The 12942-nt window shown below is 36.2% G+C and overlaps 1 protein-coding gene across 11 annotated transcripts in view; it reads left to right on the top strand.

Annotated features, from left to right (window-relative positions):
* The window catches only part of RIF1 (replication timing regulatory factor 1), a 73741-nt gene that overhangs the window by 23580 nt on the left and 37219 nt on the right, over window positions 1-12942 (top strand). For 7 of the 11 annotated variants that reach the window (XM_066232881.1, XM_066232882.1, XM_066232880.1 and 4 more), the window contains 10 exons: window positions 240-357; window positions 1856-2032; window positions 3959-4066; window positions 5197-5259; window positions 5473-5573; window positions 6508-6609; window positions 7434-7507; window positions 7705-7885; window positions 9893-10000; window positions 10364-10513. In XM_066232881.1, coding sequence (XP_066088978.1) covers window positions 240-357; window positions 1856-2032; window positions 3959-4066; window positions 5197-5259; window positions 5473-5573; window positions 6508-6609; window positions 7434-7507; window positions 7705-7885; window positions 9893-10000; window positions 10364-10513 — 1182 coding nt within the window. The remainder of the gene's footprint in view (window positions 1-239; window positions 358-1855; window positions 2033-3958; window positions 4067-5196; window positions 5260-5472; window positions 5574-6507; window positions 6610-7433; window positions 7508-7704; window positions 7886-9892; window positions 10001-10363; window positions 10514-12942) is intronic. The other 4 variants (XM_066232889.1, XM_066232885.1, XM_066232883.1 and 1 more) reach the window with 2 other exon arrangements.

Below are 12942 nucleotides of genomic sequence, written 5' to 3'. Positions count from 1 at the left end.
CAGTAGCAATTAAAATTTATGTAGATGTTATTTGCAAAAATTATTTTGTATAATTTGGAATTTATAGGTAGTACAAATTTAGTACAAATAACAGTTTAATAACAATTTTGACTTTTCCAAATTTCAGTTTTTAGACTGCTTCTTAAAGAAATTTAAGTGTATTATGCAAGGCTTGTATGAAAATAGGAAAATTACGCAGTTTACAAATAATTGCTTTTTTAAAATTACTACCTCAATAGGTGTGTGTGCCTCTAATTCAGAGCACAATAAGCAGTGATGCTAATGCTCTACATCAAGGCAGCTCATTGCGTGTAGCCACTTCTCCTGGCTTAAGTCCTATGACTCCGCCACACAAAGGTAAGGTATAGACGTACTTGTTTTTATCTGGTTTTTCTTCTGAAATCTTAAGAGAAAGGTTATTTAGAAAGTTACAGAGAGGGAAGTAAGGCAGCTGGGCTGCATAGGCTCAGGAAACAGAGACAGTAGAAAGTCTTTTGGGGCTTACAAGAGAGAAAGGCAGAGAAGAAGGGGAAGAGAAAGGCATGGACATACTCCTGAGAGGGGGAGCACCTTTTTTATTTTTTTACTTTTTAAAAAAATGCTTTGAATGAAGACTTTGTTTAGTATTACATAAAGTGAAGCACTTTATAATTTTGGCCCCACCACCACAAACTCCATTGCATATTCTTGCATACTTGTTTTCTGTATGTTTTAATGTTTGCTGCTATAATTGCATTGTTGTAGTTGGAAAAATCAACCTTTGCACGGCACGTGTGAGGTGCATTAGACTTTCAGAACCAGAATCTTGGAGATACAGTGGTACCTTGACACAGGAGCACTTTAAATCACGAGCGGTTTGAGAGATGAGCAGTCACTCATGGGATTTTTTGCTTTAAGTCACGAGCGGATATTTGAATCACAAGCTCCCGCCACCCTCCACTAGATGGCCTGCCGAATGTTCTGAAAGGGAGGAAGAAACAAACTTCCATGGAAAGGTTTTTGTTGAAACGGTTCTAAGTGAAAGCTAGGAAAGTGGTGGCGAAAAAGCCAAAAGTCAGTGAAGAAAATGATGATGAGTAAAAAAAATAGCAATTAAGTTTAGCGATAAAGTTACGTATCATACGTAGTGTGTAAGTTAAAATTTGCAACTAAATGTAGCGTTAAGTGTGTAGAGTAAGTTTCGTTAAGTAATAGCACAGGAAATGAAAACCTCCACCAGTCTCCTCTCCCTTTGCCAGCATCTTAGCCTGACCTTGAAGGTAAATACACTTCATAAACCAGTTATTTCTTTTATTATGTATACATGTATGTATTTGTTATTTATAAAGTGCATTTTCTTGTTTAAAAGCATATAAAATAAAATTCATGTGGTTTTGGGCTAGAACAGATTAATTGCATTTCCATTAATTTGAATGGGGAAATTCGATTTGACACACGAGAGCAAATTGAGTCATGAGCTCAGCCATGAAACGAATTAAACTTGTGTGTCAAGGTACTACTGTATTTAAAACAATAGATCTTAATAGATTAAAGAAATGTGGTTTAGCATGTACACTATTTGAAAGAAAATACTTTCTGTTAGCCATTCTGAACCGAATTTTAATGTTTAAGGAGTGCCTGCATGTTAATAATATAATTCAGGGTATGAATTAATGCCTGAGAATTATATTAACTCTACCCTTGTTCTTAATCTAATAAGATTTTTAGTTGTAACTCTGGGTTTTAAACAAAAACTCAAATTTTATTTGAGACACACACTTTATATTTAAAGATGCATTTCATTGAAAGGAAGTAAACAATATATTTGTTTGGTTAGATAATTTAAACTTACATAACTTCTCTCTTTGTTTTAAAGGTTCTTCTTCCCCATTTGGAGCCTCTGTAACCACCCGGATGAACTTGAGTTCGAATTTTGGTGTAATGGCCACAATCCCCTCCATTCAACTTTTAGGACTTGAAATGTTACTTCATTTTTTGTTGGGTCCAGAAGTTTTAAGTTTTGCTAAGCAAAACAAACTTGTACTGAGCTTAGGTATTATTTTAAAAATAATTTCATTTATTAACCCTTTGAGTAGTACAAACCTGGTCCTCGTGCCTCCTCACCATCCAGAGTATGATCGATGTATATTAAAAATGTGAGAGGCAACAATCAAAGAAAGCTAATACATGTTCTTGTTTCCATAAGTTGGTTATCAAACATGATTTTAAGTTAATAAAACTAGAAATAATTTCATTTTTTGAAAAAAAAACCTCACTCCTTGGGATCAGCGAGCATGAAAGAAACTCACTACTCAAAAGGGTTAAAACAGTTAAGAACAATACTTTGAGGTGATTTGACTGTTACTGGAATAATTTTAGAAATGAGCTTGAAGTTGTCTTAGTTTGTATTTATTTTTTATGTGTTTCAGTGGTGGGGTTCACCTGGTTCATACCAGTTCGGTAGGACCAATAACTACATAATTTTTTTTTTTTAGTTTGGCGAACCGGTTGTTAAAATGGCACTTGTAATCAGAGTTTTTTCTAAGATGGGCAGCTTCCCAAAGTGGAAATTATAAATTTATATTCCTTACTCTTTTTTTTAATATTCATCTGCATAACAGTGTGTTCTAAGTGCCCGAAGTAATGTTCATTTCATTCATAAGTGAAAAAAATTGCAAGTGAGGATGCCAATCAAGAAGCAATATGCAAATATTTTTAATAACAGTTTTATTGTTTCTGTCATAATATTTAATTTTTTTTTTTTTCATTTTCTTTTGCATTTTTCTGAAGCTGGAAACAGGGAGAGACAGTCAGACAGACTCCCGCATGCGCCCGACCGGGATCCACCCGGCACGCCCACCATGGGGCGACGCTCTGCCCACCAGGGGGCGATGCTCTGCCCATCCTGGGCGTCACCATGTTGCGACCAGAGCCACTTTAGCGCCTGAGGCAGAGGCCACAGAGCCATCCCCAGCGCCCGGGCCATTTTTTTTTTTTGCTCCAATGGAGCCTTGGCTGCGGGAGGGGAAGAGAGAGACAGAGAGGAAGGTGCGGCGGAGGGGTGGAGAAGCAAATGGGCGCTTCTCCTGTGTGCCCTGGCCAGGAATCGAACCCAGGTCCTCCGCACGCTAGGCCGACTCTCTACCGCTGAGCCAACCGGCCAGGGCCATATTTAATATTTTTAATATTTTAAAACTCCTAGAACAATCTAGTTTTGTTTACCTCTTTTATTCTTATTTGTTAAATGCATGAAATAATAGGCCTTGGCCAGTTGGGTCAGTGGTAGAATGCCAGCCTGGCGTGTGGAAGCCCCGGGTTTAATTCCCAGCCAGGGCACACAGGAGAAGCGCCCATCAGCTTCTCCACCCTTCCCCCTCTCCTTTTTCTCTATCTCTTCCCCTCCCGCAGCCAAGGCTCCATTGGAGCAAAGTTGGCCCTGGCGCTGAGGATGGCTCCATGGCCTCCGCCTTCGGTGTGTGAGTGGCTCCGGTTGCAACCGGAGCATCACCCCTTAGAGGGCTTGCCAGGTGGATCCTGGTCGGGCACATGTGGGAGTCTCTCTGCCTGTTTGTCTCCCCACTACTCACTTCAGAAAGAAATAAAAAAGTGCATGAAATACTAAACTACCTTTTGGTATATCTTTTATATTTAAAACAATCATTAGGGCAAAAGACCAGTAGTTAAAGTATTTGAATCCCACCAGTGATGTGTTTTTTATAAAGCTTTAAATAAGCCTACCAGCATTAAAGCTCAGGTAGATGTTATTTGTAAAAATTGTGTATAATTTGGAATTTAGAAATGAAATTTATAGATCATTTGCATTTATGACAAATATAGTTTAATAAAACTTGTGATTATGTGAAATTTGTATAAATTTTTTTATTAGAAAACATGTCAGTCAGATCACCTAAAATTTTATGTTGAGAAGTTTATTTGTAGAGCTTTGATTTTTCATAATTGTCTCTTTTTTCTTTTCTAGAACCACTTGAATATCCGTTAACTAGCAACTCTTTTTTTTCCAAATATGCAAATACACTTATTACTGCTGTTCATGATAGCTTTGTTGCAGTTGGAAAAGAGGCTTCTGGTAAATATTAAAGAGAAGTTTTAAAAATTATTTATCTAGAAAACAAAATACCAAATATTTACATTGTGTCACTTGTTGTCAAATTGTGCTTTAAGAGCAATATAATTAATCCGCACAATGAATGACCTTTTTTGTTAGTCCGTTTTGCAGATTAGGAAATTCCAGTGTTCTGAGAAGTAAAGACCTTGTGCAGTGTCACATAGGACGTTGTAGAGCCTGATTCAAATCCAGGCTATTTTGCACCTAAACTGTTCAACAATAGCCTATCAGTGGAGAAGAAATTCCATAAATAAAATAGTTTGCTATTTAATTGGCTTGGGAAATCTTTTTCTAGTGGTTTTCTGGTACCCTGATAATTGTTTCGTCTTTCTCAAAAGTTAAAGATGTTCAATACAGAAAAAAATATGCTAAAAATTGAAAAAGTGAACTGGCATGATGAGTGGTGGCTCAGTTGATATTGTGTTGACCTGGGATTCTGGGATTCCAGGTTTGAAACCCCATGTCACCTGCTTAAATGCAGGCTTATCCAGCTTGAATGCTGGGTCACCGGCTTGAGCATGGGATATATATTTTTTTAATTGTTTATTTTTTTCATTTTAGAGAGAGGGGACAGAGAGAGAGAGAAGGGGGGCGGAACAGAAAGCATTAACTCCCATATGTGCCTTGGCTAGGCAGGCCAGGAATTTTGAACCGGCAACCTCAGCATTCCAGGTTGACGCTTTTACCCACTGCGCCACCACAGGTCAGGTGAGCGTGGGATCTTTGACAGGGTCCCATGGTCACAGGCTTGAGGAAGAAGAAGTCACTGACTCAGTTTGAGTCCCCACCCCCACCATGAAGGCATATATGAGAAACAATGAACAACTAACTTCAAACAACATTGAGTTGATGCTTTTCTCTCCCTGTCTTGCTTAAGAAAAAAAAAAACTAGTCCTTTAAAAAAAACACGTTTCTTTAAACGAATGAATTGATAGTGTTTTATATACTAATTACAAATCTGGATATTATAGGGAGAATTATCTTCTAAATTAAATATTGCTCAGTTTATTTACTTTAGTATGTATAAGGATGAAAGGGGTGCCATTATAGTCATCTATTTTGTTCTAAAGTTCCTTTTTTATTTTTAACAGATGTAGTTGTCTGTGCTATTTGGAAGGAGCTAATTAACTTGGTGAGGTCAGTTATTGAGTCAGGTAAGTACCATAATATTGATCAAATGATTTTTATAGCACTGAGTGAATTATATGGCTTTTACTTATTTTAAAGTAATTTTTTGAAGTATAGCTTCTTTTTAACAAAAGCACTTTGTTGATTTAGTAAAATATTTTTATAGCTCTCTTAAATGTATGTTTTTACCCTTAAAAATACTTGCAAAAACCTATATTCCTCCTTTTGCTTGTTGATAGGTAACAAAAAAGAGAGACCAGGTTCTGAGGTTCTGACCCTCTTGTTAAAATCTTTGGAAACCGTAGTAAAATCAGAAGTATTTCCTGTTTCTAAGACACTGGTAAGTGCAATTCCTGTGTGCTGGGATGTAAAAACCACACTCAAATTGAATTTTATATTGACAATACTTGGATAAATCAGGATTTTTGATGAAAATAAATTTTAATCAGGAGTGAATACTTTTCCATTGACTTTAGAGTCATTTGAAACTAATCAAGTTAATGGCTGTAATGGCAACAAAAAAATCTTCTGTTGTGATAAAAAGGATAAGGTACATAGACAAAATGGGTGGTGATGGACATGAAACTGGAATTGAAGGAACTCAAGATGAACACTCATTTTATGACAAGATTGCTAAGCTCCACTAACTGTTATTTTATGCATTTAAAAATATCTGGTAAAAACCTTGCAGAGTTTTTACATTTTAAGTGAACTCTCTAGCCAATATAATGATGCAGAGAAGAAAAAAAGCTAATTAGATACACTTTTTAAACTTTTTAAGTTAGAAAAGGGGAGATAATGAGACAGACTCCTGAGTGCGCCCTGATCAGGATCCACTCTGATCAGGATCCACCCAGCAACCCTGTCTGGGGCTTATGATTGAGTCAGCTGAGCTATCTTCAGCACCCAGGTCAATGCTAGGATCCGTGGGGCCACTGGTTGTGGGAGGGGAAAAGGGGGGAGGAGAGAAGCAGATGGGTCACTTCTCTTGTGTACCCTGACCAGGGACCGAACGCAGGATATCAATGGTGTTCTATCCACTGAGCAAACTGTCCGGGGCCTGTATTTGAGCTTTTTAAACTAATGTAAACTTATTTACATTAATACATAAACATGGCTGTATTTGAAGTTTTTCAACTAATGACAATGTGTTTAATGAGTGTTATAACAAATTGGTAAGTTAAAAATATAGTTAAACAATATTGGATTTTTACTATGTAAAGTACTATATATTTTTATGGATGACTTACAATAAAACCTTTTGTCTTTCTTAGGTCCTTGTGGAAATTACAATTAAAGGACTTCCTCAGAAAGTGTTAGGTTCACCAGCATATCAGGTTGCTAATATGGATATTCTTAATGCAAGTATCTTAAATGTAATTACATGTTTAAAATAAGCTAAAGGGAAAAGTTCTATGATATTCTTTTTTAAAAATAGATTTAGAGGCTTGACCTGTGGTGGCACAGTGGATAAAGCGTCGTCCTGGAAATACTGAAGTCGCTGGTTCAAAACCCTGGGCTTGCCTGGTCAAGGCGCATATGGGAGTTGATGCTTCCAGCTCCTCCCCCCTTCTCTCTCTCTGTCTCTCCTCTCTCTCTCTCTCTTTCTTTCTCTCTCTCTCCTCTCTAAAATGAATAAAAAATAAATAAAAATTAAAAAGTAGATTTAGATATTGAAATTTTCAGAGAATTGGATTTGATTTTGCTGATGATGTTAAAAATCAATAGACCAAGTGATTAATGTTAAACATTAAATATAGCATTATTAATGAACTGTTTTCTTGGGTTAAAAAAAGGCTTCGGAAGAAAAATTTTCTATTTGCTTATACATAGTGATGCTAGTTACTATTCACAAATTTTTGGAGTTTAGTAATATTAGCTAAATTATGAAATATATCAAATAATCTGCTGAATGTAGATATTTTTTAAAAAGTTACTCTTTTTATTTTGGAATCTCACCTTTTCTCAACTGTAGATGAGACAGCTATGATTAAAATATAAAGAGCTTGATTCTTTGGGTAATTTTTGGAAATACAGTATATTTGCTATCATTTTTGTTATGTCCTAAGTAATGTCAAAAGTTAAATTTCTCAATCTTAAAAGGATCATGTTTCACATAATTGATTGTAGAAAACAAGTGTAACAAGAAGATTATACTCTATAACAAGAAGATTGACTGCAGTCTCCCATCTTTCTTCAGGGAACTCCTGCTTTGTTCTTAATTCAGTTAATTTTCAACAATAATCTCTTGGGATATGGTGTAGAAGACGAAAGGTAATTTAAACTGAAATTATTCTTCATGTTCATCTTGAAAAGGTGGTTGGTTATGGGCTGAATGAGATTCTTCTGAGTTAAAAATAAGTTTGAAATTTTTTTGTTTGTCAGTTATTTGTAGGATATTTTTTGCAGTGTAATTAGTGTATTTTGGCAAAAAGTATAGCTTAATTCATGGCTCAAAATTTCTTCTTCAGGTTTTTTCTTAATCTGGAAACACTTGTAGGTTGTGTTCTTTCTGGTCCAACTTCACCACTAGCTTTCAGTGACACTGTTTTAAATGTTATTGATCAAAATGCAAAGCTGTTGGAGAACAAGGAGCATCTCTGGAGAATGTGGAGTGTAATAGTCACCCCATTAACTGAATTAATTAATCAGGTATGAAATAAGTCTGCTAAATGTTTGCTTTCCCCAAAATAGAACTTTTTTCCCTTGTTAGAGCATATGGGGCAATAATTTGAATAGAAGATATTAAATATTTTTTCCTTTGCTTTTGGTTAATTTTCTGCTCTTTAGATTGATTTCTTTTCACTGCATTTCTGCCTGTTCACGAAAGTAGAATTTCGGGGAACTACCGTATTTTTCCCTCCATAAGATACACCTGACCATAAGACACAACTAGGGTTTTAAGGAGGAAAATAAGAAAAAAAACTCTGAACCAAATGGTGTGTTAAAATATCTAATAAAATACCGTATTTTTCGTTCCATTAAGACACACAGGCATTTTCCCCTCCACTTTGGGGAGGGGGAGTGCCTCTTCCGGAGCGAAAAATGTGGTAATCAGGTTTATTTTCTCCAATAGAGATTACAAAGCCAGAAAACTCACACGTGAGACAAATTTTCATGTTTATATCTTGGGTTTTTGCAGTATTTGTATTATAGGGAATAATAAGGGCCTTCTTGACTAGACTACATTAGGATTGCCATGATCCAAGCCTTAATGGTGAAGCTACATAGTACCACCAAAATCTGTTGAGAGTTGATTAACTGTTACATTAAATGTGGCAATAATGGCAGAGTATGGAGCTCAATTTATGTCACTATTGGTTCATCGGCTACTTCATCAATCTTTAAATGGAATTATTCTTTGGGGGATATTTCACTATAATTTTCAAATGAAGCATTATTCCAAAGAATTTAATAAGTGATAATGTAGTAGGCTTTATGTTGGCTACTTAAGCCAGCACATTGTTAAACATACTCTCTGGAAGAAAGTTGTTTACATTCTTATATAGCTTCCCACAATTTGAAGGATAGCAAGACCCTATTTATTTATTTATTTATTTATTTATTTATTTATTTATTTTAAAGAAAGGAGAAGGAGGTGGGAAGCATCTAATCATAGTAATTGCTTCTCAGTATGTGCCTTGACTGGGTAAGCATGGGGTTTTACCCGGTGACCTCAGCATTCCAGGTCAATGCTTTATCCACTGTGTTACCACAGGCCAGGCCAGCAAGACCCTCTCTTTAAGTCCTTATCTGAATGCTACTTTCAGTATATATTAAAAAATTTTGGAAGTCATTTCTGAGATTCTTTTTAAGCATGTGAAACTACTGTTTCCCATAGTTACTGTATCAATTTGCCACAAACTACTGGCTTAAAACAACAAATTTATTCTCTGAAGGCCAGAAATTCAAAATCAGGTGTTGGAAGGGTTTGTCTTGCTGGATTTCTGAGGGGGAATGTTTCGTGCCTCTCCAGGCTTCCTGTGCTTACTTGCAATTTCTGATTCTCCTTGGCTTGTATATGCAGTATTTCCCCTTGTATAAGATGCTCCCATGTATAAGACGTGCCTTAATTTTGGGGCCTGAAATTTGAGGGAAAAAAAATCTTACATAAAGTTATTGAACTCAAGTTTTATTCATCATAACATTCATACAACTCATCACTGTCAGAACTCCCATGTATTAGCTTGTCCTCATTTGTGTCTGATGACGAATCACTGTCTTCAACAATGAGTACAAAAAGGTGGAAAGTACAAGTAAAATATCTACAACCACTGTATAAGACACACCCAGTTTTTAGATCCTAAATTTTTTTTAAAAGGTGCGTCTGATACGTGGGGAGATACAATACATTACTCCAGCCTCGCCTTTCATCTTCACATGGTATTGTTCTTTATATCTTGGTGTAAATTTCACTTTAATTATGACACCAGTTACTGGATTTAAGATTCATACCCTAATCCAGTTTGACTTTTAATCTGTAAAGATCTTGTTTCCAAATAAGGTCACATCCAGTTATAAATATTTGCCATTTTCTATCTCTAGAACATCTTAACATTGGGGGATACAATTTTACTCATTATACATAGTAAGATTTTATTACTATGATTCTTGAATTAGATGATGATTTGTCTAACTTTGTAATTTTTCTTGTTTCAGACCAATGAAGTGAATCAAGGTGATGCCTTAGAACATAATTTTAGTGCCATCTATGGTGCATTGACTTTACCAATAAACCATATTTTCTCAGTACAGAAATTTCCAGTGGTAAGGCAGTCAAAATTTTACTTAAGGAATTTATATTTTTCTGAAAACAATACACCTTTTACAGTGAACTCCTATGGCAATATTTTCTAAAATAAGATTTCCTTACAACTTAATCAGTGTAGAGGAAAGAAAAATGGTGAAGGAAAAGAGGTTCCTTTTAATCCTTGCTGATTGCTGGTATTGTGGCATTATTACAATTCTTCCATTAGAACTCTGTTGAGGGTGGGCAAACTTACTACTTTACATTAGTTCTTCTATGACACGTTAATATTACAGTGTTTTTAAAAATGTTGGCGATGTATTCTATTAGGTGTTTGATTTGGTAAATAATATACTTAAATTTTTTTTCCCTCTGAATGCTAGGCCACCATGAAGACCTTACTTAGGACTTGGTCGGAATTATATAGAGCCTTTGCCCGCTGTGCTGCTTTGGTGGCAACTGCAGAAGAGAATTTGTGCTGTGAGGAGCTTTCTTCCAAAATAATGGCCAGTTTGGAAGATGAAGACTGTTCAGTGAGTTTATCCTGATACCTTTTTTGTATTTAAAGGATTTTTTTATGAAGTACACTGCGCACGAAATTAATGGGATGTTCGATCACTTCATATTTATTTTGAAATATCCCCTAATTTTTGTGAGCTGTGTATATTTGGAAATAACATTTGTGAACTATCACTTACTAATGGCTTTTTGTTTCTAAATGACTAAGGTAATTCATAAAATTAGGACCAGATTTTGGAAAAAATGTTTTTGTCTTTGGACTCCAAGGTCCGTGTTACAGGATCATGAGCAGTGATGCCCTTTTACTGCTCTGCATTCTGGATACAAGGACCTTACGTCCTCATATTAGGTGTTAGAGCATTAAAGTCAACCCTTTGGAAGTATGCAGATTTGAATAGGTTCCTCTTCACACATATACTGGACACATTTGTTTAGCACTGTCCCATTTTTGAATTTTATATAAACAAAATCATACTGTGTGTCTTTCGGACTCAGTGTTATAGTTGAAAGTTTTATTTATGTTATGTTTCACCAAGTTCATTCAGTTTCCTTGCTGCTTATTCCACTGTTTGGATTTAGGAAATTTTTTTTGTATGTATTTCTCAGTTTTATTCATCTTTGTGTCTTATTTGGCATATAAGTAAAGATGGGATGTTTAATTTTCATATACAATGAGTATGCTCTTATCCTTTACATCGTTTCTGTTTTGGTTTTTCCATTACTATCATTTTAATTAGGCTTCATACTTTATCATTTTCTATATTATATACATATATACCCTTTCAGATTTATAAATCTGTCAGCTTTGAAGAGTTAACGTAACATCTGACTCTAGCAAAGAAGATATTAATATGATATCACTATTCCAAAATTTTTTGTATTTGCCACCTCTCGGGGGGGTGTTTTAGTATGAATTTTAGTTGTAGCTACTTGTATAGGTATCATAAAGCTTGCAAAATAAATTATTAGAGAGAGAGAGGGACAGACAGGAACAGACACAAAGGGAGAGTGATGAGCAGCATCAATTCATAGTCACGGCATTTTAGTTGTTCTTTGATTGCTTTCTCATATGTACCTTGAGCAGGGGTTCCAGCCAAGCCAGTGACCCCTTACTCAAGCCAGCAACCTTAGGGCTCAAGACAGCAACTATGGGGTCATGTCTGTGATCCCATACTAAAGCTGGTGAACCCTTGCTCAAGCCAGCGACTTCAGGGTTTTGAATGTGGGTACTTCAGTGTCCCAATGCTCTATCCGCTTTGCCACTGCTTGGTCAGGCCAAAATAAGTTTTGTTTTGTTTTTAATGAAGATACTTGATTTTGAGTCCTTGTTTCTTTGGTATTTTTCTGAAGTTGGGATAGGGGAGGCAGTCAGACTCCCGCATGTGCCCGACCGGGATCCACCCGGCATGCCCACCAGGGGGCGATGCTCTGCCCATCTGGGGTGTTGCTCTGTTGCTACCAGAGCCATTCTAGCACCTGAGGCAGAAGCCATAGAGCCATCTGCAGCACCCAGGCCAACTTGGCTCCAATGGAGCCTTGGCTGCAGGAGGGGAAGAGAGAGACAGAGAGGAAGGAGAGGGGGCAGGATGGAGAAGCAGATGGGCGCTTCTCCTGTGTGCCTTGGCCGGGAATCAAACCTGAGACTTCCACACACCAGGCAGATGCTCTACCACTGAGCCAACTGACCAGGGCCCTGTTTCCATGTTTCTTAAATCTCAGTTTTTCCTTCCCGTTTACTTCATCGATATTTTATTTTTTAAGACAAGAAGAATTGTCAGCAAACTCACATGTATATGACTGGTATTTCCTCATCTAATGTGCAATAAATTGATTAGATATGATTTTTAGGTTCCAGAAAACTTGTATTATAGAAGAAGTTGTTCGTTTGTTATGGCTTCTATTGCAAAATACGTAGTTTAAATACTAGCTTTTTTCTTATTAGCCTCCCTTTTTGTTCTGTAGTTCAGGAATTTTTTTTGTCTTTTGAATTAGGTATTTCACCAGCATGTGTTCTGGGACATCTTTTTATGTTAATCTTTAAATACTTACTTGATCTTTATAGTGTAAAGAGCTGTGTTTGTATCGTAAATTTCCTTGCTTTAGTAGCTCACCTCAGTCCTTTTTGAGTACCATCTTACATGATTTTTAGACCTTTGGGTTTACATTGTATTCCTTTTCTTTCTTGCTTTTGGTACTGGTACTGCTTTCTGGGAGCTTGATATTTTTGAGTCCTTTCCTTTGCAGTTTAGATGTTCAGGTATTTTATAATGTTTTTGTTTTTACACCTAGTATTTTAAGTGGCTATGACCTTCCTCTTACTTTTGAAGATATTAGTTTTCTCCCTTTTAGGTATTAGCTCTTTTCCTCTTGGATTAGTTCTCTCGGTATCTAGCATTCCTTCAGTACTGGTTCCTCATGACTGTGCCTATTTGTCAGTATGGGT

This window comes from Saccopteryx bilineata, chromosome 5 (assembly GCF_036850765.1).
Source record: "Saccopteryx bilineata isolate mSacBil1 chromosome 5, mSacBil1_pri_phased_curated, whole genome shotgun sequence".
NCBI classification, from domain to species: Eukaryota; Metazoa; Chordata; class Mammalia; order Chiroptera; family Emballonuridae; genus Saccopteryx; species Saccopteryx bilineata.
Note: the sequence above shows the minus strand (reverse complement) of the source record. Positions and strands in the feature narration are given on the sequence as shown.